The sequence below is a fragment of the Zosterops lateralis genome (assembly GCF_965231275.1).
Source record: "Zosterops lateralis genome assembly, chromosome: 2".
NCBI classification, from domain to species: Eukaryota; Metazoa; Chordata; class Aves; order Passeriformes; family Zosteropidae; genus Zosterops; species Zosterops lateralis.
This window is the reverse complement of record NC_139763.1, coordinates 42,215,656-42,241,258: the sequence shown is the minus strand read 5'-3', so window position 1 is coordinate 42,241,258 and position 25,603 is coordinate 42,215,656. Positions and strand designations below refer to the sequence as shown.

General features: G+C 38.8%; 1 protein-coding gene across 1 annotated transcript; it reads left to right on the top strand.

Annotated features, from left to right (window-relative positions):
* The first annotated feature begins 266 nt into the window (after positions 1–266).
* On the top strand, positions 267–23,734 carry GPR180 (G protein-coupled receptor 180). Its single transcript, XM_083854803.1, has 9 exons — positions 267–430; positions 2,067–2,225; positions 5,184–5,378; positions 8,771–8,951; positions 9,157–9,206; positions 12,746–12,903; positions 19,092–19,283; positions 19,633–19,710; positions 21,379–23,734. The coding sequence occupies exons 1-9, from the start codon at positions 283–285 to the stop codon at positions 21,535–21,537; spliced, it is 1,320 nt and encodes a 439-aa protein (XP_083710929.1). The 5' UTR covers positions 267–282; the 3' UTR covers positions 21,538–23,734.
* The last annotated feature ends 1,869 nt before the right edge of the window (positions 23,735–25,603 follow it).

Below are 25,603 nucleotides of genomic sequence, written 5' to 3'. Positions count from 1 at the left end.
GTGTGAAAAGAGCCAACGTTTCTCCACCGCGTTCAGCGGCGGCCGATAGCCGTCTCTTTTACGACTCTGGGTCTCCCAACTTACGGCCGGACCCAGCAACGGGACACGTTGCCGCAGGGGCGGGGCCTGTGCGCTCGGTCACGCCCCCGAGGGCGGGCGCGCTCTCTCATTGGCTCTCTCGCCGCGCCCGCCCTCCCGCTCGCGCCCAGCGCGGCGGGGCCGTCACGTGACGGGGGCAGCGCGGGGGGGCGGCGGGAGGCCCCGGGTCCGGCGGGTCCGGCCATGCCGTGGCCGCTGCTGTGGCTGCTCGGCGCCGCCGCCGGCGGCTGCTGCTGGGGCCTCGCCGCGGGAAAGACCCTGCGGGGCGGCTTCGCCAGCGCCGCCGCCCGCCAGGAGCCGTGGCGGCCCGTGGCACGCTTCCAGTTCCACGGTGGGTGCCCCGAGGGCAGAGAGCGGGAGAGCGGCTGCGCTGCCCTGGAGCGGAGCCGGGGGCAGGGGCCGCCGTGAGGAGCCGCGGGGGCGCCGCTGGCGGGCGGAGGGGCCGCGGGTGGGGAACGGGGTCAGCCCGCAGCTCTCCGTCCTTCCATCGCACTCTCCTTCCCGCTTTTCCCGGTTCTCTCCCCTCCTCCGCCGGGACGCGCACCCGATCCCATCCCATCTGCTGTCCGGGGGGCCGGGGCGGGGGGCAGGAGCTGGCGGCGGCCCCGCTCTGGCCGGCCGTGCTCTCCCCGGGTCCCGCAGCCCCATGCGGACACTCCCGGGCCGGTGCCGGGCCAGCAGAGGCGTCCTCACTGCGACACCCATCGCTCCTTCCTCCTGGAATTCCACCAAAGGGCAGCAGTGCCCTGTCGCTGTGTGATCTTGGTGACACCGCGCGTCAGGATGTCAAACTCTCACCTGGATATTCCCAATGGCTTTTCTTTCCCGTGTTACTAACTCCTTGCTTGTAATAATTCCTGGCTACCATCCTGCTGAAAGAGACCCCTAGCAGCGGCCCGCTGTACTCGCCAGAGAAGTTTTGCTTCACAGAAAGAGATGTGTGTGATCATGACAAGTGCCACGTCCGGCACGGCTGTGTGCTCAGCCTGCTTTTCCTCTGTGCTCAGCATTTCGGGAGCTTAGGCTGGTTTTCTCTCCCATTGAGCTTCATGGCAGAACAGTTCTGTGGAGTGATTCACAATCTAACGGGATGCAGGGAAACGTGGCATTAGCAAAACAGGGTTGGAGCATGACCTTCCAGCACGGAATGAGAAATGATAGATAGGGTTGTCGTAGTTTATGAAAACAGTTCATTATCACTGTCCTACAAGTTAATTGTAGAAGTGCTCTAAATAGATCAGAGGGGAAAAAAAGTGCACTGTTTAAATCTGAGAAAAGACTGTCCACAGCAGGGGGGTTGCAGACTAGGTGGTCTTTCAAATCCCTTCGAATCCAGGCTGTTCTGCCATACTACAGTTCTACAGGTAGACTGACACGTTAGAGAACACTTTAAAAGTTTGATTTGCTTTGCATCAATTTGACATGTGTCATCTATAATTAAGTATTTTATCTCTAATCCATTCATAATGTGAAAGTCCATTCACATAACTTCTTGCTGAGTTAGACTTAAGAGCTGTCCTGTGATGCTCATAGTCATGCCACAGAGGTCATAAAATACTAGACTTGGAACTGGTTATTGAGACTATTGAGGCACTGCCTTTAATTGAAAACAATAAAATTTGGAGTGGGAGGGAGGAAGGGAAAAAAACGTTATCTGGAAGTCTTTTTTAAAAGAGGAGGGAGGGAAGGCTGTAGTAGAGAAGGTTAACAACACTTGGGCTGTGGTGAAGGTTTGTTTAAGTACCATCACAGAGAACTGTGCATTCACTGGTTTCTTAATGAGAGACCTAAAAATTGGTTTTGAAAGACCATAAATACTTTCACTAAGAAGTAGTGGTAAGAAAATAAGGATAATGCAAAGCTGTATTGCAGCTACTTATAAAAAAAAAATCTGTGCCACACTATCATTTTTTTGTAACTGACATCAAGACAAAATAGTTGATTTTTTTTTTTTTTTTAATATCAAGGTGACCATGCTGTTGTGTGTGTCAGAATCAAGAATTTAGCAGTAGCTGTGGCAAAAGCAGCTAGACTTCATCTCTTTCAAGCACAGGAATGGCAGAAGCTGGAGAGCAGTGCCCAAGATCACAGCTGTACAGAGAAGTTCTCTAAAGCTCAACTGACAAGTGAGTTACTGCTTTTTTTTCTCCTTACAGAGTGACTGGTGTATTTAGGATTATGTTATCTGTGTGTTTAGAATATTCATTTCAGTGAATTTGGGCTTTGCATTATCTAGGACTTTGGCCTTCTGCAATTAAAAATACTACAACGAAATAAAATTTCTTTATTTGTATCACTTCAGAAGACTTTGTTTGCAAGTTGCAATTTGATGTGCTGCTGGAAAATGAAATCCATGACAAGCAATGGCTTTAGCGAAAACAGCCAAACTTTATGACCAGTTCCAGTTCATGCTTTCATATGTTCATAACTCAGAAAGGGTACATACCTGGCTGAACTTTTCATTTAGTCATTCAGTACAGAGATTTTTTTTTACCTCTGCTTGGAGTAAATGTCTCTTTTTTTTTTCTTTTTTTTTTTTTTAATCTCGAGTTTTTCATAAAATAGATTATCTTGGGTGTGTGAGAGAATTTACAAAGAATACCATTGTACTAAGAAACTGAAGAACTAAAGAATCTGAGTGTTTGGGACAGTCAAACGTGTAACTTGTTTGAGTTGTGACTTTCATTATAGTAGAATGAAAAACAAATTAGAGGTAAAGCGATGGAACCTGCTGCAGTTGCCTCTAAATTTTGAAGCAAATACTTGTAAGGTGGGAGTGTGTAGCCCAAGTACAAAGTCAAAGGGTAATTTTGTATCTGTAAGCCTTCTTTCACTACCTCATAAGTCTTTCTTCTGCAAAAATTAATCTCCATCGTTCTGCCTTACTTTATAACTTGCCTCTATTGTAGCTTAACACTATTTCATCCTTTACTTTTATAACTTAATATTTGTCACAATTTCACATTCAGCTGTCTTAAATATTTGAGGTAAGAGTTATACCAATATAGATTATGTAGATTGTCTTTTTGTTTCATGTTTACAAAGGAACATTTCTCACTTGTCAGGAGGCTCCTGTTCTTCAGTTCCATGGAAATGGCATTTTTCACTGCAAAGGAAAGAAAAATAAAATTGTATTTTCATGATAGCACAAATCTGCCATGCTTTGATGTACAAAACATGTTAGAAAATTTTTAATACAGCATCAAAGATGAGCTAATCAGGATAAAGCTTAACTTGAGTACCCATCTAAATGTGAAAGAGCAGTAAAACACTGAAGCTTGGAGTTATGTAACTAGAAGACAGACTGAAATAATTTTTGTACCATTTGTTGAGTGTAATGGTACTTAAAGCATAAATTTTCCTTTAAGAAGTCAGATTAGTATTAGAACCTTCATTCAAATGTGTTTTAAGTGACTACAGCTTTTCTTTTAAATGCATTTCCTTTGTGCAGTCAGAATCCCAATAACAGATTGATCTCCTGTAACATTTGTCATAATGAAACTTTACACAAATATCACTTCTAGGGATGTGGTTTCCTTACACTTCATCAGAGCTGCACAGAAGTGCTGCTGGAATAACTGGCAGTTGGTCTGTCATTTCTGACTGTCCCAGCAGGGGACAGTTTTCTCTTTTCTGCTCCGTTAGGAGTTGTATGACCACAATCTCTTGGATGGTCTTGGGCAAAATCAGTTGCTTTTCTACCTCTGAGTCAGCTTATAGATCTGAGAGGACGCTGATTGAACACACTCTGTGTGATCATTACTCTTGGTGCAAATAACAGTGTCAGAACTCAGCTGAGAGGTGACGTGGGGAGTGAAGCCACTCTGTCAGCTGCAGTTTGCCTTTAGTTTGGACTAAACACCATATGAAATACTGGTTTGTGTGTTGTCCAAATCTGTACCTCATGACAGCTTCTGCAAAGACACATACAGTACAATTCTCTCTGGATTTTAATGTTCAGTTCATACTATAAGAGAAGAGAAAATAACTTCTTGTAGTTGAACCACATTTATTTGAATTACATAGAATTTTTTCACAGGTAGGCTTCAAGTTAGAAATTTGTTCTAAATTTTGTCTACAAAGTATTTAGCGAAAATGACTTTGTATGTTTGCAGGTCTTTTACTTAGAAAGGCCTTTCACAAAAAAAATCCCCATGTTTTGTGGGTTTTTAATGAAGTTTTTCTTCATCCTAAGCCATTATCATCTTCACCTGTTAAGGTGAATTATTCTGTTATTGTTATTTCTTCTGCAGAGAAATGATTGAGCCAATTAGCACTCAAGTTCAGTAGTCAATGTGACAATGCTTGCATTTCTTGCAGTTTCAGCCAAACAGAGAGCTGCAGGTTTCATTTGCATCAAGATTTGTTTTGAAAAGACTGTGCTTGGTTAACTTTTTTTTTTTTTAGGCAAAAACAGTGGTAAGATAGCAAGCAGATGAAACATGTATCTTGCATAGTTGTTTTTAAATGTAATCTGGTTTTAAATATGCAGTTTGATTACACATGGTTCCAGCTCTTAACTGTCAATTGAAATTCAGTATGTTACAGTTTGGGAAAGATCCTGTGAAATAATACTGATTTGCACCTTTAAAGTATGCATGCTGTTGTTTACTGAGCTCACATGCAGCTGTTCCTGTTTGGTGTTTTAAATCTCTTTGAAAACAGTAAAATAAATTTCACAAAGGTATCTGTTATGCTGCAGAAGCACCTGGTGGGTAGTACAGAAGAGCTAATCCTGTCAGTACTGAACTAGAGGATGGAAATGTGCTAAGCAAAGGAGATAATTTGTATTTTCTGGCTTCTGGAAGGAGGGAGCCCTCCCAGCAGAACTGAAAGGTGGAATGCAGTGTCCTCACCAACCCTTGTCTGCAGCTACTTGAAGCAAAAGCTGGAGATCTGGTCTCTGGTGTTATGGATAGCTTTGAAAGCTCAGTCTGTTTTCTACTGTGTATGGTTTATAACCTGTATATGATGCTGTGGATTTAAGTTTTATCTTCATTCAAAGATGTGTTTTCTAAAACCAAACTAATCAAGTATTTACTCCTATTTTTGTTTTTTTTGTTTTGTTTTGTTTCTTTCCAAAGTGACTGTGAACCACACAGAGCAAAATCTGACAGTGTCCCAGATTCCTTATCCGGAAACATGGTATGTGTTTTATGTAGACAAGTTTACCTGCGAGGAGAATTATTCTGAATCCGAGGATATTCAGTTTGAAATGGTCTTACTAAACCCAGATGCAGAAGGGAATCCATTAGATCACTTTAGCGCAGGGGAATCTGGTAAGATTTTTTTTCTTAAAATTAGATTTGTAAGTTAAGGATCTGATTACTCAAATCAGTACTTACTGTGCTTAGAAGAGTGTGGGGAATGGATAGCAGAGCCTCTTATATTTCATATTCTGTTTCTGTACAAAGAGTAAACTTGAGTTTATTTTCTGTCATCACAGAAAAATCCTTTTGTATCCCTAGACTGACTTTGCAAAATTTGCCTAACTAGAAGTGCAGATTCACAAGGAAAGTCAGTGTTACAGTTGTTGGCTGATAGGTATTTTGAACAGGTTGAAATTGTAATCTTCCACTTAAAAGTGAACTTAATACCTGATTTTAATTTATTAGTGAAATTCCTTAGCTATGTGAAACTTGATTCTGTGCAACAAGAGTACATGCATGATAAAACATTTTGTCAGTACTATTTCAGTTCAGTGTCTAGATCTTTTTAAGTGTCTTAGTCACAGGCTGTAGATTAGGCTTGTCAGGCCTGATTTTGTTATAATTAAGAAATGTAAATTTAAATCTTTAAACATCTGAAAAAAAACCTCAAGACCGCAGCTAAAGAAATGCCTACATAAAATTGTATGCTTTGGACAATCCAGCCTGATGTATTCTTGGTTGCAGTGAGTAGCATCACTCTCTGGGAGGCTTCATCAGCACATCACTCACCTGGGTCTGTTGTGAGGGAAGGGCCCTGTAGGCTTAGTCTGCCTTCCTGTACAGAGGGAACCTGAATACACCATAGATGAGCCTAATTGCTGTGCTCTGATCAAATGCCCTGCTGTCACTCGTGCTCTCAAGAGAATATAGAGGGAACAAAGGCAGCTTAGTTTTTGAAAGGAAGAAAATATCCACTGAAATATTTAGCAGAATCTGCAAGAAAGTAACATTATTAATCTGGATTTCAAGGCTCATAATCAGACTTAACCTCTCTCTTTAACTTCTTAAGTTCTACAAAATTGTCCATTTTTATTTGATAAATTTGGTCTTCAGAAATGAATTCTAGGTTAATTTATTTACTCTCAAAGAGGTGTAATAGCTGAAGGAGTAATTGCTAAATCAAGGGGCATCATATGGCCCACTGAAGTCATGTAGAGACCCCTTACAGAGGCATCTCAGTTCTGTATTAATTTTGTAGCAAGACTGAGCACTTGGAAGCAGAACTTACGTGCTGAGTAAGGAGGTGTGTAAATGTGCTGGATGTATGTATTTAGCTCTAACAAGTAGGAAGCAAAGTGAGCTGTACATGCCATGTCTTTCAGAGTTGCAGAGGAACACCTCTGTTGATACAGATTTAAAACCTGCCTTGTTGCCATGAATCTGAAGCTACATGCACTGGTCTGCTTTCAAAGAGCTGAGGAGCATTTAATCTCTCTCATTCTCCTTCTTTTTTAATTCAATTTTTAATGCATCTCTAGGAAATAATCTTTCCCATTTTTCCATAGAAGCTTGGAATGAGAGGGTATCAGAGAGAAGAGCCAACTTAATTTCTTGCTTATTTCATGCAGGCAACTAAAAATTACATAGTTGCAGAAGGTTTTAGTTAGGTCTTCCTTCACTTGAATTACTTTAGGCTGTGGCCTGGCACGGGACATGTCAAAAATTAAAATAATAATAAGGAAAGCATGGGAAAGAACTTGAGGCTGTCACTTTGTGATTAAGATGTGCCTTCAGAGATGTGAGGGCCTGACTTCTGATCCCTGGCAAGTAATCTTATTTTATATGGTAGAGGTCTTCTACATGAGACATGATGTTACTAGAATCTAGGGTTTCTAAGGGCAGCTGAAAAGGTAGCATGTTGAACAGCTTTGAAGTAAGATATTTCAGATAATGTTTTACTTTGTCTATCAACTAGATTCCTTGAAAGTCAGGAAACTTAGAGGTGACAGGTTGAAAATTGTATTTTTTATAGTTGGTTTTCAGTGCAGCTTTCTCCTAACCCCTTTTGGTCTTAAACCAATAATCTACATTCTGTCTATGGTTGGAAGGAGTGTTCTATCATAAATGTTGAGTTAAAAGCCAGTTGAGTTTCCTAAAGAGTTTTCCAAGGATTCTCACTCATCATGGTGAGAAATAACCTTTATCTACTAAGTCCTCACCAACTTCAGTATCTTATGAAGCAGAAAGAAAGATTTGATCTAAACCACATACTTTTCTCATGATAGATCATGGTTATGTGTTGGTGTACAAGAGGAGCAGTGGCCTGGAATTTTTAAAACTCTCTATTACCTTATGCTCTTTTTCTCTCGTTTTCCTGTGTATATGTCCAAAGTCCTTAATTTCAGTCACAGAAACTCTAATGCTAGCTACTATTCAGAACTCATCCAGTTCCAATGTTTTTCAGCACAAATATTGAAATGTGTTTGCTTGCTCTTCCCAATCTCTGGGTGGAGCCTGGCTTGAAGCTTTTACCAGAGTTATTTTACTGCTGGAGAAAAAGTGTTTTTTTGGAATCTGATTCTATGGGCACAACTAAATTTCACAGAAGGTTGGAGAAAGAAAACAAGTTTTCTGTGAGAAATGTTTGTTTACCTTGTGAGAATTGTTTGGTTTTGCTTATATCTCACTGACTTTGACCCTTTGGGAGCTCCTGATGGGTTGCAAAGCTTACAGACAATAGAAAAGATTTCCAGGATCCAGGTCTTAAGGGGGAGCGTTTTACCAGACTACTGCCAGACTGAAAGTTAAAGGATTTCTGTTTTATAAATAATCTAAAAAAAAATGGTGTTTTTTTGGTTTGGTTTGGTTTGTTTTTTGGGTTTTGGGGGGTTTTGTTTGTTTGTTTGTTTGGGGTTTTTTTTTAGACAAGTGCAAAAAGAATGCATGCTAAGAACTAATTACTGTTTTCTGTGCTACTTTTCTTCATCTGTAAGTTTTTGGACTTGATCAACTGTGCTTCTTGAGTCACTTTATGTAGAGGAAGGGTGACACCTAGTGGTTAAAAAAATTAAATAGAAGCCTTTTTGGAGTTCTTTCACCTCCGATTGTGCCTTTACAGAATGAAGCAAATAAGCAAAAAGAGCTAAAAATGAGTCTTTTAATAAATATATTTCTGACTGATAAAATGAGCTACAATAGTTTAGTGTGTATCAAGAAACTATGCATCACTTTATACTAGTCTGGTAATTGCTGCAAACCTTTCTGCTCAGAAAAGGTATTGCTGATTAAAAATACTTTGCCAGATCAAATAATAATCGGTTCTCTGATAAAATTCACCAATTTTCTTGGATAAAATCGACTAGGAGTTAGACATTTTATGTGTACTACCACTTTTGGGTAACGGTTGCTAAGTATTTCCCAATGATTCTATCAAAAAGCCCCCGCTGGTTGTTTTTTTAGTTATTTGCTGCTAGTAGCAATGTTTCTTTGTAAAACTAAGCTGTATTTTTTTTTCCCCACAGGATTACATGAGTTCTTTTTCCTGCTTGTCCTAGCATACTTCATAACTGCTTGCATATATGCACAATCCCTGTGGCAAACAATTAGGAAGCGTGGACCTATGCATGGTGTATTAAAGGTGTTGACAATTGCATTACTGTTGCAGGCTGGTTCAGCTTTTGCCAACTACCTGCATTTCTCAAGGTACCTTTGCTCCTTTTCTGCTTTCAGTCTTGAGATTTGAAGAACAGTGTGTTGTAAAGATCAGAACATGATTTGCCTGGGAGGGATTGTGGCAAAATAAAGGACTGACTTTTGAACTGCATCATTGCCTAAATATACTTGTGAGAGAGAACACCCATTTAAGACACACCTGCTTAAAAATACAATCATTTTATTCTGTTTTCAGTTATTCTAGAGATGGGATAGGAGCTCCTTATATGGGAAGTCTGGCAGAATGTGAGTATGCCTGTCTCCTGTTTCTTACATATTCCTACCCATGAATCTGTATAATACATTAGCAAATGCTGTTGCTGGACTATGCTATGATCTTGGATCGCATAATTGAATTTTTAATATAAAATACTAAAAATTGCTCCACCAGAAAAAATAAATTGTTTTATGTGTTTACAATAACTGTATTTGAAGTTATATGTTTGTGATATTGTTTAGGATTTTTCAAAGGATTTTTCTTGTCTCAAGATTCCTTGCTACAAACACATGACTATCACCTGAGCAGGTCTTCCAATGCTGTGAAGAATTTTGTGGAGTTAGATCTAGAAAGCCAAGCTTTTTAGGAAATAATCATATTTCATAGAATTTGTCATTTCACTAACAAATTAAACAATTATTAGATGGAAAAGTATTTTACAGCACAAACTTTATGATCAGCATGATGCAAAAAATACTTCTGTGAAGATTTGATGCTAACAATGCATTTTTCTCTGCTCTGTATAGATATTCTAAGTTGTCACTGGAACTAAATTCCTGTAGCATACCTTTCCAAACTGCACTAACTTAATCTTGTTCCATTCTTCACTCACCATTGTTCTTGGGTACTTTGGGTTTTTTTTCCCTGCAGTTCACATTTGAAGAATTGGAGGGTCATTCCAAGCAAATACATTTCCTTTTGACTGGCTTGAAGCACCCTAAGAAAGTAGTACTGCATTAGTGTGATAGTGCTGAGGAGTAATAGTCTATACAGGAAATATTTCCCTTTGTAGGGTTCATTCAGAAGGCTGCAGTTGGAATTATCTGCCTCTTGATGGCACCTGGCACCACAATAATTGCCACTTTCTTGTTTTAACCATTTGAGCTGGCAGCTCCTTGCAGCCACTCCAGCAACAGTGTTATTAAACATTCCTTCTCATCTCATGAAATGATTAAAATGGAGAATATGGAGGTAGTCATAACTCCACCTCAGTGTTAACTATCCAGCCAGAACTTCAGAGAGAATAGCTTCATGTTAGATTTCTTTTTGCATATGTATTGTAGTAAAAAAAACACCCCAGTTTTATTTAGATAAGCAAAGATTATAATGAATATTATTTTTTAATCAGTAGCTGAATTTAAGAAATTCAAAACAAAACTTTTTCCTTTCTAACTGTCTCTGAAGTTAGTAAACAGTAAAAGAGCAGAAGCAATATAAATGTGGAAAGCTTCTGTGAATTACAGTGAAAGAATTACCATTCTGAGAAATGGCTGATGGCAAGTAGTATAATTTGAAGGGGAAGATGGTACCCTTTTTCCTATATGGCAATATAAATCTGAATTCAAAATAAATGTTAAAATTTCTATTAATCGCAGCATGGCCAGAATATCTTTCTAAAAACCTTTTCAGATACTATCTCAAGCAATTCTTTTCCTAGTGTGATTTAGTCTTTACCACGTCTAAAGAGCTGATCCTCAGTCTAGTTAACCACCTAAACTAATCACGTAAATCACACAAATAGTGCTGGCACTCAGAAGCGTTGCAAGTGTCCTTTTAACTTTTTGTAAGAATAAAATGTGAAAAGTCAAAGACTATTATTATGTCTGTTGAATAGTCAAAAAAGATGAAATCAGACAATTATGGTATCAGCTTAGTAACGTGATTTTACACTGACCCTGATGATTGTGGGATTATTGTAATCTTTAAAATTTTTCTCACCCTTGCTCCTTTCTGGCAAAGCGTATGAGATGTCAAAGATTAAAGCTGCTTGTGGATCTTTGTCTTAAACGAATTTATGTGGGAATCCACTTGAATTGTTACCACACTGAAGCAGAGCAGTATCTATATCCATGATATGATTGAAAGATGATGTCTGGCTATGCCTTATAGGGCAGGTTATCTTAAGGAATGACAGAAAAGAAAATGCTCCCCAGAACACACAGAATTATTCAGTCATTTTTCTAGTTTGAATTTGTGACACTGGTTTAGCATGCCTTTGGTTCATGTAACAATTCTTTTTCTAGTGGATACTGTCTCTCGATAAGGTAGCATTGGAAAATATTTCCATTATCATTTTTTTGCCCAAAATCAGTGCTGGTTGATTTTATTAAAGAATGATCAAGTTTGTATTTACTAAAAGCTCTTGACAGATCTTAAACAGCAAAGGCGTCTTAATACTTTAAGAAGCATTAAAGCATATAAACTCTGAGAATACCAAGCATATCACAGGAATTACATTTTGAAGTCTGTTTTATACCCTTATTTTGCTAGAACTGCTGAGTGTCAGGGAAATACTGTTAATGATCTTGTCTCACTTCTCTTGTATTCATATTAATTTCTGTACAGTGGCAACATTTTCTGTACCAGTATTTTTAGTAAATGTGGTATTTATCTTTTTTAGTACAGTCCAGTTGTATAAAAGTAGAGCTTTGCTTTTTTGTGACAGAAATACTCTTCTTGTACCTGATAGTGTATGTGAAAATTACAAATAAGGAACTAATTTATTTGAACTAAAATATTAATGTAGCAAAAAGGAAAATATTGCTGCACGTAGTGCCCAATCTCTAGTTTCTGAACCAAATTTACAATTTACGTAGTGTAAGAATCAATTTTTCTTTTACATCTCTGCTGCACCAGTACAGTGAGTCAGATCCCAACACCAACTTTAAAATTGTTCATTAAGTCAAAAATTTACCAGGTCTAAAGCCAACAATCACCGAGAAAGAAATCTTCAGGTTTTTCTACTGTCAGTAGTGCTGCAGCAAGGCTACAAATAAAGGCTTTAATATATTCTAGCTTAAAGTTTTCTTTATTCTGATGCAGCTTCAAACACAAGTTTGAGACACTGATTAAGAAAATAACTTTATGGAGTATGTGTTAGTTGTTCCCAAACAGAGGTGAAAATGGACATAGCAAAATGAAGCAAAGGTACTTGGCATTTAATAAAATGAAATACAGACAAGTTGTTGATCTAAATGATGTTTATGTCAGAGTTATTCATTATATTTTCCCCTGTAAGTATCTCAGAGTGGAATTTGTCCTAAATATTTGTGCTTTCTTCTAGAAGCTACTACATCCTCAAGACAAAGTGCAGTTAATTCAAAGTACAATGTAACTATCTGATTTTTGAACAAAAGTTCTTCAGAGCAAAGAAAGGAGTTCATTTCATCATGTTGCATATTTGCACTATGATTAACATACATATGATTTTAGTTCTTTAGCATTTATAAGTCTATTTATGCAGATGGACTCCTGAGCCCAGACTGCTCTGACACAAGAGTGGGATGTGGAAAGATGTGGCACTGTGCCCATGTTCTTGCAGAACTGCAGCATAACTGCAGGAAAGCTGATAGTGATCTGTTTGGTCACTGAAAACTCCACAAAATAGCCACATGTTGTGGCAAAGCAATCTCATCTAATCTGACTCATCAAAATGAAAAGGTGATACAGAGGCATAAGCATCCATCCTTCATTTGTGGGTCTATAGAACATTTCTCTTTGATGTAGGAAAAAAACCAAAACTTTATTTTTGATGTAATTGTATTAATTTTTCTTTTGTTTTCAATAGGGTGCGACATAGTCTCACAGATACAAATGCTGTATTTATTGTTGAGTCTGTGTATGGGTTGGACAATAGGCAGAATGAAGAAATCTCATGGCAGACCTCTTCAGTGGGATTCCAGTCCAGCATCTACTGGCATTGCTGTAGTAGTTGTTGTTACACAGGTTTGTATTTCATATTCATTCTTAGACTGAAGTATACAGCTGCTATTAAGTATGACAGAACTGTGAACCAAATAATTTCAATATTTTAATTCTGTGAGGGAGGGAGTATCAAGACTGGAAAAAAGCCCACAGCATAATGTGCACCCAGTATGTCTAATAGGTAACACCACCTTGTCTTTACTTTAACAATTTAAGATGTAGCTCCACAGTATGTTTTTGTCTAGCAGTAAAACCACTTAAGAAGTTCCCACAGTTTTCCAAACTCCTGATTGTGCCAATTGTTTGTGGCATTATACTGTGAACCAGATTAGTGGAACAACCTAGACTGAAAAAAAAGTTTTAAAAAAAAAATATTTTTTGCACTGTCATTTTATTGATCTGATTTGTAATGTGGTCGTATAAATAGTTGTAATCAGTACAACTGAGGCATTGTGAACTACATTATGCAGGTTGACAACCAGCAGCATGGGAGGAAAGACAAGAAAAGCTGCTGTGACAAAGTCTTTGTCATGAAAAAAAGGAAATCATCAGTGCCCTCCTTTTGCAAGCACTCAAACAGAATGTCTAATGGTCCTTTCAATCAATATAAGGAAGGGAATTCTTGAAAGGTTCATGTGCAGGATTGGTCTTGCAAATATACAAATGGTCTGACACATAATTTCATTCAAATATTTTCCATTAGTATAAATTAGAAAGTTAAGTAAACCAGTAACTTAAAAGTAAATTGTAATGAAAATTATTCAACCCTGGTGGTGCCTTTTGTAAACAAATTTTTTTAAATCACATCATAAAGACAAGAGAATCTGAAAACCATTGAGAAAGAGAAGAGCAGGGAAAAACTGGAGACAGTAATGAGGAAGAGATTATACTGAAGATTTTTGTGCTATTTGGGTAGTATCTGTAATTAGTGCTGCTTCTAAACTAACTAAGTGGACTTCTAGAACATTAAGAATAGCTGGGAGCTGGCATTTCTTGCTAATTAAGATTATAAACCAAAGGCTGTTAAGGTCAATGGGACTGTTGAAATTTAAAGATGGGTGTCAAAGTAAGGTGGAATGAACCTATCCAGCACTAGAAATTTTACATGCTGGTAGTAAAGAAGACTTCTAAAGTATTTAATTTCATTTATGCCTCTGCACTTGTGCATATGTATGGGTGTACTCTGCTGCTTGAGACTGGAAAGTTTTTCATTGTTATTTCCTTTTACTATACATAGAAAAGACACTCAGTATAATCAGCTTGATCTTATTTTGGTTGTTACTTATGGTAAAAGTGGGGCAGGCATCATACATATGAGCTAGTTCCCCCAAGATGGGTCCATTGCGCATCTTTTGGCTCTTGGAGCAGCACTGGAGCGTTAGCACAAAGTTGTCTATCTAAGGCACAGTTCTACCACATCTCCTGGTACCATTGGGAATATCAGGTTCAGCAGGAGTCTTGTAGGAGCACAATATGGATATTGGAATATGTCATTCACCTAAGTGGTTTTGCACTCCCATGTCAGTATCTACTGTCTCCAGCAAAATTTCCCTCACACGAAGAGTATCCCTTCAGAAGAGGGTATTTTCCATCTCATGGTTCAGTACGTGCAAAATACACCTTCTGTCAAATTGGTTCTCCTTATTACAGAGTGCAGCTGTTGGGCTCAGGGAAACAGGATTTAGACTGTATCAGCTCTATCAAAGGTGGTGAGTTCAAGAGTTCATCTCTGGATTGATTCAGTTGTTCACTGGTCTGTCAAGATTGTTTACAGCAGGTCAAACACCCATGTCAATCAGTGGGCCCTTTTAATGGCTAAAAACATAGAATAACCTTCTTCCTGTTCTGATCTTTCCCAGAGATTCTTATGGGAGAACCAGCTTCCTCCTATGCCAGAGATTGGACAGACTTCATGTGGATAATCAGTGATGTTCTGAGGACTTGCTGTGGAGGCTGCTGGAAATGTGCATTATGTGCATTAACCTAATGTAGCAGATAGAGATTGCACCATGTTAGTTTTATTGACATTCTCCTGTACCTGTTCTCATCTTCAGGGAAGTCAAGAAAATGGACACCCTGAGAAAGCATGTTATTCTTCAACATAAATGCAGTTTTGACTGGCAAGCTGAGTCTATTTGCCTACTAGTAGTTCAAATTACTCAGCAAATTTTCAGGGGTTTTTCTCCTCTTTGTACTGATGCTATAATTTTTTTTGTTCTTTCAGAAGCACTAGCAATTTCCTGGGCTATATTTATGGGTTACCTTCAGTGTTGGGTTGACACAGCCTCCTAGTCAGCAAATGTCTTGTGGTCTTTGCAGCTGCAAAGAGGTAACATCTCAAAGGAGGGACAAGTCTGCCATTTAGCATCTCCCTTTGCCTTAACTTGTTCTTTATTTCAGCCACAGAACAAAAGATTCCCAGGCTGCTGTGCATTCATTAAAAATTCTGCTTTCTGCTGCTGAAGCACAAACCTTGTACAGAACTTTATTGATGGCATCACATCACATCACATAGACCTGAGAAGTTTGAGCTTTCAGGGCTGACCAGACTAGAGGCAATGATTCTGGGAAGATAGCTGATTGCTCTGAACCTGATTAAAGTGGCATAGAATCTTACTGCCTTATACATCACCCTACACAGGGGTTCTCAGGAGTGCTCAGAATGAGCTCTACCTCTGACCTTAGATCTAAACCATTTTTTGCTGTACTGGCATTGTGTGACATCAGATAACTGAGTACTAGATCTGGTTAGAAACAGCTAGTTTGCCTTGCTGCTCATTCTAATTTCCCTTTTGCTTCCCCCTTCCCCTTGCCTCTCAGGCAAGGGGATCTGTCCCATGAGAACCTGTCTTTGCTGGAGATTGATAAGTTATCTTGGCTTGTCATAAAGTCAGTGTTGGCATCGTGAAGGGAAGGAGGAGTTCTACTGTAATTGTTTCCTCATGACATAAAGGAAGAGTGTCTGGTTCTTCTTCGTATGGATGTGGAGGTTCAGCTTGTATGTCTGGAACATCAGGATGATATCCTTGGCTGTCATTCCTCTAGTATTTGAAGAGGGAGGCCAGTACTGGACAGTGGTTGGTGTCCACTGTGAGCCAGGATAGGTCAGGATTATATACAGGTAAAGTCAGGCATTTTGAACAGTGTATTATGTAAACAAGGAGATGGTCATTCTGTTTCCTCTTACAAAGAGGCAGTTGTGATGTTAATGTTGGACATAGCATAGTGTGAGTCAGCTCTTTAGCTTCCTCTCTCATCCAGTTCATCCAAAGCCTACGCACAGTTGTTCTTCTGGATAGCAATTAGAATTGTCCCCCCCGATTTCTTCTCAGAGCTCAAACAGTTCTGCTCACTGCCAGCAGAAGATGTCTCTGTCTACTTCAGCAGGTTGATGTCTGGTGTTTTCAAGTTTGTTCCTGATATTGCAGCTAAGTGAGTTGATACTTGCCTTTCTGTGGTCAAGGTAAGGGACTTTAGGGTTCCTTGACCTTGATTTCTCAAATTTGAGGTTGGTTTTTTTAATATATATTTCACAACTAAAGAGATTTTAACTTCAACATCATGCTTGTCTATGAAAGTTCTTCTTCACTGAGAGCAGATTGTCTAATCCATTTTTACCTAGAAACACTCAATAGCAGAGATTTCTCTTTTATAGGATCCTGCTTTTCCCAGGTGAGTGAGAACAGCTCCAGCTCATAGTAAGGACAATGACACATTTACTTTGTCTAAGTTTACACTGTTGCACTGACAATTCCATCTCTGCCTCTAATGCATCTGCCTTCTGCTTATTTTGGAATAATCTAGTGAAGCTGGAGGAAACTGGACTTCTGTGATCTCACATTCCTGTCACCATACAAAGCCTTTGATCAACTGGTGTTGTGTTGTTTACACTCTTTAAAGGGCTGGTCGAGAACACACTCTGCTGTCAGACACTATTATTCTGTGTGGATTTGGGCTTTGTTCTCATGATTCCTTTATTCCAGCTCTTGTCATCTTCCCATGAAAGTGATTTCCTTCTTTGCTATTACTCTTGGTGTAGACTAAGGAAAATTTAGGCCTTCATGAGCTCTGGTTTTAAAGGTGAGGTGGATCCCAGTGATATTTTCTTCTTAGAGCAGTACCACAGTTCTGCCTCCATCAGCCCATATGGCTTCTCCCCAGATGCTTGCTTGAGTCATGGGGTCTTTTACTTTCTCAAGCAGAATATGTACAGTCTGGGAAGTTAAATATTTTGGCTGTTCCCAGATGTAAATATCAAAAGGGAAAATGCTCACAAGACTGCAGCGATTCTGTAACTGGTAGAACCCTTGTTTGTTGTCTGAACATGTTCTAACTGGACTGAAATAACTTCTGTGATAGGAATTCATCAATTTCATGCCAAAACTAGTGCAGTAGACACAGCATTACCAAACACTGTGCTGCATCTCAGGGATTCAGGAGCAGTTTAGTCTGTCTTCAGTCATACTCTTTGACAGAATTCTCAGTCAAGTAACTTGATCATTTGAAGATGTTTACTTGAAATTAGTCTTTTTCTGGGCATTATGGTGGGAACATTTGAAGCTTGTTGGTCAGATTGTGTGCTAGTAATCAGTGACGTTGAAGATGCACATACTTTACATCTGTTCCTCCCCCATCGTTCCATCCAGGTGGTTGAGGAGTGACTGAAGTGACAGCAGGTGTGAAATGACAGGGCTGTGTCCCCCTAGGTAAGGGAGGGGGAGAGTGGGAGAGGACTCTGAGGATATTCAAATAAAAATTATTCTAATACTCAACTGGTGAGAATCGAGGCCACCCACCTCTGGAAGGCACAGGTGAATTACACATTTTTTTAAAAGGTAATATTAGTAACCCTTTTGTCTTTATGTAGTGAGAAAGCCTTTGAATGTGTTCAGAAAGGAATCTGACTAATTTATATTTCTAAATTGAGCCATACAATGTCTGCTTCTGAAGGTCTTCAGAGCTACTACACTCATAAATCAAATTTGCCTACCTTTCTTCAGAAAACCTGCTTTATTAGGCACCTGAAGCCTCAGTGCAGGTTAGATATGTGCAGTAGGTGGACTGGATTCCAGTGTATATTCAAGTTCTAAAATGCCATTCAGCTGCTACATGATGCTCTGAGAGTCTAAACTTTGTGTATTCTAATTTATAATGTTAGCTTTCCCAAAGTCTTGAGAAGGCGTTCTTCAGCAAGACACATTTTTTAATGCAACTGGTTGGCGCCTGCCTTCTTCAAGATTCAGAAACTAGGCACTTGTTAGTCTGTTTTTTCTCGGAGAATATCAATATTGTTTCTCACAGTCCTCCCAGAAAATTAGATTCTACAGCAGATGGACACAATGCTGGGAGTTAAGGAGGGAGGAGGGAGTTACTATCTTTTGTGTAGTTATCTGTTGGCTAGAGTGCTCAGCCAGATGTTGGAATGGCATTTGGAACCTGTGGCACTCCCTTTCCTAGACCCTAGGAGGTTTCTGAGCCAGGTGCTTGCAGAGTCAGGCTCACTCACAGTTTTTGACCTAGCTGATGTTGAATTCTTTTCTCCACAATGGCACAGCTTCAATAGAAGGGGTGGAGAGTGGCCCACCCAAGAACACCCTATAGCCTGGCAGTTACAGCACTCTCCAAGGAGGTGGGAGATGTGAATTGGATATCCTTTAGGCAAAGAAGGGAATTGTGGGAGATCCAAGTTCAACCTGGGTGAATGCTTGAGCCTTAAGGCTATTGTATAAAAGGGGCAGCAGCACCACCCTCTTACTTCCCCATCTTTGAAAAGAAAAGTGAATCCTGTTAGGATTTTGAAAGAAAAGGCGTAGTCGCCTGCCTTTGAAACAAGCTTTACAGGTTGTGGATCACAAGTGAAAGGAGACACCTCCCTGTAGCTCTGTGAAATCATTTCAGTGGTCTTCCTGCAGAGTAGGACGAGTATACAGGTGATTATTTCAGATTTTTATTCTAAGGTGCTACATTCCCTCTAAAAGTTACAGAATCCAAGAAGCGAGACTCTGTTCCTACCAGTTATAGTTGGAGTGATAGGTCATGGCAAAAAGCATTTCAGACTAGGGTTTGTTAGGTTTTTTTGCTTAGCCAGGGTAGTTCCTAACAAGCAGAGTGAAGCATTACCAGATAACTTAATCTGTGATGGAAAGGTTAGTTGAGAGTTAGTGTAACCTGGTTTATTCTAAGTTGACTTTGCTGTTGCTCTTTTTCAGAGCTTTTTGTTAATTTGGGAGCAGTTTGAAGATACAAATCACCACAGCTACCATTCGCACCATGGCTTGGCGAGCGGGCTGCTCATTGGCCTCAGAGTCTGCCTGGCTCTGTCCCTGGCTGCTGGGCTCTACCAGATTATCACAGTGGAGAGAAGCACGCTGAAAAGGGAGTTCTACATCACCTTTGCCAAAGTATGGGTTACATCCCGCAAACTGATCCCTTCTTCTGTAAATATAATTGTGGAATGCAGTTGACTGAAGCACTAAACTCTTTCCCTCCATAAAAAAGTTGAAGTGTCTGATTCGATTACACTGCAGCCTGTCATCATATTCTGAGTAGGCATTTTAATTTGACATGGAGTATAGGGCTTTTTAAAACAGAAATCCCACCTTTCATTGTGTGGTTTTCATTATGTTGATTGAAAATTAAACAATGGGTTCATAAAATAGACAGAAATGTAAATTTAGTTCCTGTAACTGTCATCTCTTTCTTCTAAGCTGGCATGTAGTCATTTTACAACTTATACTCATCGTTTTTTAGGCCTGCATTCTCTGGTTTCTGTGCCACCCATGTCTTGCAACCATTGCTGTAATATTCAGAGAATATCAAAGAGAAAAGGTATGTACAGGCAAGATAAAAGAGATGAAATTTGAATAGTAGTTGTTCTTCATGTTTAATGTTTGTTAGCAAACTCATGCTCTTAGGCTGTTAATCCTATGACCCCAAAGCAACTTGAAAAGTCTTAGTCACACAGCTCTCATTGATGCTAATGTGAGTCATATTTTACAAAGACATACAGGGCTCAAATCATCTAAGGGTAATCATTTCTAGGTTAAGGGAGGGAGAGGGGGAGATTGTTAAGTCAAAGGAAAATGTGGAGGGGGTGTTTTGTTTTATTGTTTGCTTGTTTGCTTTTAATTAAAAACACCTTGGGGATTCTTTTAACAAAGGGAGTAGAAAGATAAATCAGTGGAATTTTTTTTCGTTGTTTGCTTTTTAGTCTTCATCCTTTAAAAGCTTTATGTGGCTAAATAGGTCAGGGAACCTGTAGCTGAACTGTATTCTTTAGATCAAGAAGTCTGTCCAAATATGTTGGTTTTGGTTTGTAAGCTCTAAACAGTTTAAAAAAAAGGTGGATTCACTGAGTTTCTGGGTTGCTTAAATGTATTGGGAACTGGAGCATCCCATGTGTGGAGCCTGCCGTGTTCAGATGAGGTGCGCCACTATTCTCAGGTGATTGACTACCTCATTCCAGCATAGGCTTTGCTTCTTTTCTTTATGCTTATAACCATCTGTGCATTTGTATGCAAATTAATTCAGAAAATGAGCTTTTATTTGTGTAGAGGATATGTAAGGGAAACAAAAAGATTTTATTAAATATAAATAATAAATACTGAGTTTGATTTACCAAAAAAAAAAAAAAAGGAAATCTAGGCAGAAAAAAAAATTGATTTCCTCTAGAGTTACTAATGAAGAGACTTTTTGTTTTGCTTGATGAAAACATCCTCAGGGCAGGACAGTCTCTAGAGGTAGATTCAGTAAAGTAGTATTTTTGCAGTATTTTGACCTTACTAAAGGAAGACTACAATTGCTCTGCTCTTGAGTTTGAGCAACTTCAATCATTATGTGCAGCTGCAGTTCCTGCACTATGATAATTGAGTGGTGTTTGCTTCTTGAAATGCACCTCAGTACAATAAGATGCACAATCAATAAATACCATATTTATAAGAAAAATATGTATTTTAAAGAACTGCTTGTACACAAACTGAAGACTTGTGCTTTCTCAGAAACAAGCTACACCTTTAGGCATTTGATAAATACAGCCTTACACAGCTTTTATAGATGAAGAGACTTGAAGTGAAAGAGATCTGGCTAAGTGAGAGTGATAAATTACTATCCTCAGCTCCATGATTGTGCTAGTGCACAGTGTTTCCAAGCCTTTTTTTTTTCCCCACTTTGTTTGTTGTAAGAATAGAATACCTAAATATCACCTCTGCTTGTGAAACTGCATGGGTGGTGAATTGCAAGTCTAAAATTCCCCAGAACAGAGACTGCCAGAAGGGTTATGTGACTTGCCTAGGGCTATCTACTGATTTAAAAACACCCAGGTGTGAGAGTCTGATTCCTGGACTTAAAATGCATGTTCAAATCTTTTGTAACTGCAGCAGTATTAAAAGGCTTAAAGTTAAACCTCAAGCACTTATGCTGATAGAAATTTATTGTGTCTTGTTTAGTGAGAGGGTTTTTTTCACTTACTGTTTCTTTTTTCTCTTTTCTTGTCTCTAGATTATTACCATGGGTGTTATCCTCTGTCAGTGCATCTCCATGGTTATCCTCTACAGACTTTTTCTATCCCATAGTCTATATTGGGAAGTGTCTTCACTGTCATCAGTGACGTTGCCACTAACAGTATCCTCTGGACATAAAAATCGACATCACTTCTGAGATGTTTAGGAAGAATACATTATGTAATAAATGTGCAATAATGACTTGAATATACAGGTATTTTTGTCACAACTGTATGATATGTTGGTTTCACTGGAAAACTAAGTGATAATATCAAAGCACTTCACAGACCTTTGCTTTGACAAGATTCCTAGATTAATGTGGTAAAAGTATTGTGGAGTGTAAAAATCCATAATTTGAAGAGTTTTATAGGTATTGTTTAACAAGTGGTGCTGAGCTGTATCACAGAAGAGTACAATGAATCTTTTCTCTCCCATTCATGGACACGAAAAATGCCCTTACTTTGTGTCAATACTAGGTTTGAAGGTCTTAAAAAATGCAGTTCTTAAAACATCTACATGCACAAACAAGTTTAAAATAGGCCAGTTGTGAAATTGGTGTGATGCATAATGATGAGTACAAGGGGTTTTTTATTTTCATGCTTTAGAGAAAATGCATTTTTGTATCAATGTAAAAGATGGGGAAAGAAAGGAGAGAGAATCATCTAGAAAACATATGTCAAATGTTCACAACTGACTGCAAGAAACTTTCCTTTATCATGAGTGTAAAAGAAAAGCCTTTTTTGCATCTAATGTTCATACTGGTTAAAATACTAATGGGAATGTAAATAGGGTTTATATCTTCCTCTTTTTTTTTAAAAAAAAAAGTAAATGTAACTAAAAATTTCATCCGGTAATCAAGGTCTAAACAGTTTTTGAGGCTTAGAATACATAGCAACATAAAGGTAATTAAAACAGCAGCCTTGCATCTTTTAAAGGAGCAAAAAAAAGGCAAAGAAAATGGAATGGGTGATGTGGTACTAGAATTTTAATCCTGATATAATTCATTTCTGTTACATTGAGGATTCAATCATAATTAAGCCATATACACAGATTAAATTAACAGAAGCATTTCAAATAAATGTTGGTTTCAGTCATCAACTACCCATGAATTCCTGCCCAAGGATACTTAATCAGGATTAAATTTTCTATGAATAATTGAAAAACAAAATACTCACTGGATTTGTTATAATCCATGTTGGCACTGGATTCTAAGTAGTTGCCATCTTCCATCCATTGTAATAAAGCCATTCTACTTTGTGATGCCCTAGCATTCAGAAAGCCAGTGTAAATATATACTTTATTGAAGTGCCTATTTATAGAGTATGATTAAATCATACTGACACTTTTTTTTCTTTCGTAATAAGGACATACCTATTGCCATTGTGAGTTTTTTTCTTTTTGGATTTAGCTTAGTTTAGACTTCGTACATGTGTGTTTCTTCACAAAATGGATTTTATTTTCTAGTATATCAGTGTTTGCTTCTTCTTAACAGTGTGTGTTTGATGATGTCTCTGTGAAAATGTGAAGACACTGGTTCTAGCTTTAAAACAGCCCTAATTTTTCCATTTATCTTTGCCTCAGTTGTGAGCGTAGTTGAAACAGAAGTCTGTTCCATTTTAGTTTAGAGGCAAAACTAGATATTTGCCTTTGACTAAGGCAAAATGGCAACATGACAAAGTTGCTCATTAAATCATCTCCTCTCTTATTGTTTGTAATTCAGATCAAGAATGGCAGGTTGAGGCTGGAAAAGATGAGATATTATGATTTCACACAATCTTCAGAATGATTAAAAGATTAATTATTACATTCCTCTGATAACCACACAAAAATATTATTGGTTAAAACTTCAGTCTTTATTTCCCTGCTTATCTCTGTACTTTTCATCTTCTCAAGAAAAAAGCATCCTGTTTTTGATAAGTCTCCAATAATGTAGTAAAAGAGTTCTATCTGTCCTCATGTATAAGACTTAAAATTCACACATAAAATAGAATTTTCTGATAGACACAAGTACTACTTTACAGTTTATGATCTGTCGTGATAAAAGTTTTAATCTATGCAAAAAAACCTCTATGTGACTTTCAGAAGAGGCACTCCATTTGTTTTATTTTTCAGAAGTACTGTTTTACTTCCTGTAGTTCTTCTGACTTGACTTGGTCAATATTATGATACCATTTACCTTATTTTCACTTTATAAATATACCTCACAACAAATCGTGGTTCATTAGTGTAAGCACAAAACGTAAGGTGTCTTTTACATCTTTCCCACATCGCCCCAGAAGTCAACAGGTAACATTAGCTTCTTAACTTGGCATTGGATCCAGTTACTTGAAAATAAATTGTAATTTTGCTATTAATGTAACTGTAGCAATGAAGTGTAACTTTCTCATGGTAAGTGGTACAAAGGGTCTCTTAGCTGGTGCCCAGGTCTCAGCAAATGACCAATGCTCACCAGTTTGGTGTTACTAAATAATTAATGCACCCTGTAGCAGTGCGTCGCTATGATGGCAGTAATATTCAGTTAATTTGGTTCAGCATATCTTGGGGAGGGGGGAAGTCTTCAAGTATGACTAATGGACAAAACTTCATACTGAACCTGTACTCTGTGTTGAAACTTTCTGCCTCTGATCATGCCTGAGGAGTGGTTCAAGTATGTAAAAGTCTCTCTCTTCTTTCTAACTTAAATCTCCTGGGAGAACAGCTGATAAGACCTTGCTTTTTTCATGCTTATCAACACTTTTACCCATTCTATCAGTTTGATTTCATAACTTCATCTTGAAAAAATAGCTTCCAGCCTTCTTCTAGTTGTCTTCAATCCATGCATCCCAACTTGAAAACTATACTTCTAAAATGTGCTTTCTGTCACCAAAAAGAAAAAAAAAAAAATCAGTTTTCTGTCGCAAAATGGGGCTTTTGTGTACATCAGCAGAACAGGTGCTGTGCCCTACATGGGGTCTGCATTAGGTGACTGCAGTGGACAGAAACACTCCTCCAGTGCCCCCATAGTCCCAGTGTGTACGAGGTATGGGTTTGTGCCTTCCAAAAGCTGCCACGCAGCTGGGGAATTTTCAGGGAGAGCGTCAGCAGTTCCAGGCTTTCTGACACCTCACTGCTGCACAGAGCTGAAGCAGGGTCCCCCTGAAGGCAGCACTGCTCCTCTGACCATGGTGAGCAGCGCTGTTGAGGTCAGAGCACAACATCTCAGAGCTTTTGTGCATTATGCAGATCTGTTTTAAATAAAGTTGAGGTTACTACGTCTGCTCATTCTACTGCCTGTGTTTCAGTGCCTGCAAAATAGAAGTGTGTATTGACAAGACCAAACTGAAGTTAGTTGTGCTGTGAAGAATCCAAATTTTCTGTGCGAGAGGGCATCACCTGGCCAGCCTTCACCTTTTCTGCTGGAGCAGATGCCAGTTTGCGTCAGCTATGATTCGTTGGTCAGGAGGGAGGATCTCAGTGCAATAGACGGAAGAGTGAGATCACCAACTCAATCTACAAGACCCCCCACAAGCTCTCAGGAGGGATCATCCTGCATTGCTCCTGACCAGCAGTGTGGAGGCTGGAGTAGTTCCGGGGCTCATCACAAGTCTCCTCAGCTATTCACTCCCCTTCCGTGTAGACTATGTTTATTGTATATTTATTTAAAGTGCTTCAGGTAGGAAAATGAATATTTACAATTAAATATATGTAAATGGAAGTAGAAAGACTTGATTGGAAAAATACCAAGTTTCTAATACATATTACAATACTAAGACCTCCCACACAAGATAAACGTTTATAGCCAGATCTAAATGAATATTTCTTTCTGGTTCCTGTGCCAGTGGAAAGCCATGGAAGTATCAAAATCTTTTTGTTTGCATCTCGATCCTCTACAGAACTGGAAGAATGCTTTATTTGATTTGGCTTTACTTTATTCTGTGCAATATTCTGCCTCTAATTGATAGAATAAATGTTTATAGGACTGGGCAACGTTGATGTTAGGCTGTACCTTTTAACTCTTTGTGTGACTACCCGGTGTACAAAGAGCAGCTTCTCCTTGTGAATGTCAAACATTAAAAGAGAAACTCTTAAGCCTGTTTTCAAAGGATCCTTCTTTTCTAACTGCACTGATCTGACCAGGCTGTGGTTTTCCAGTGAACGCCGAGTTCCGATTCTAGTTTTCCTTAAACCATTATTTTCTGCAGATCTATTTCCTGCCTTGAGAATTCTCTCTCCCACTGTTCTCT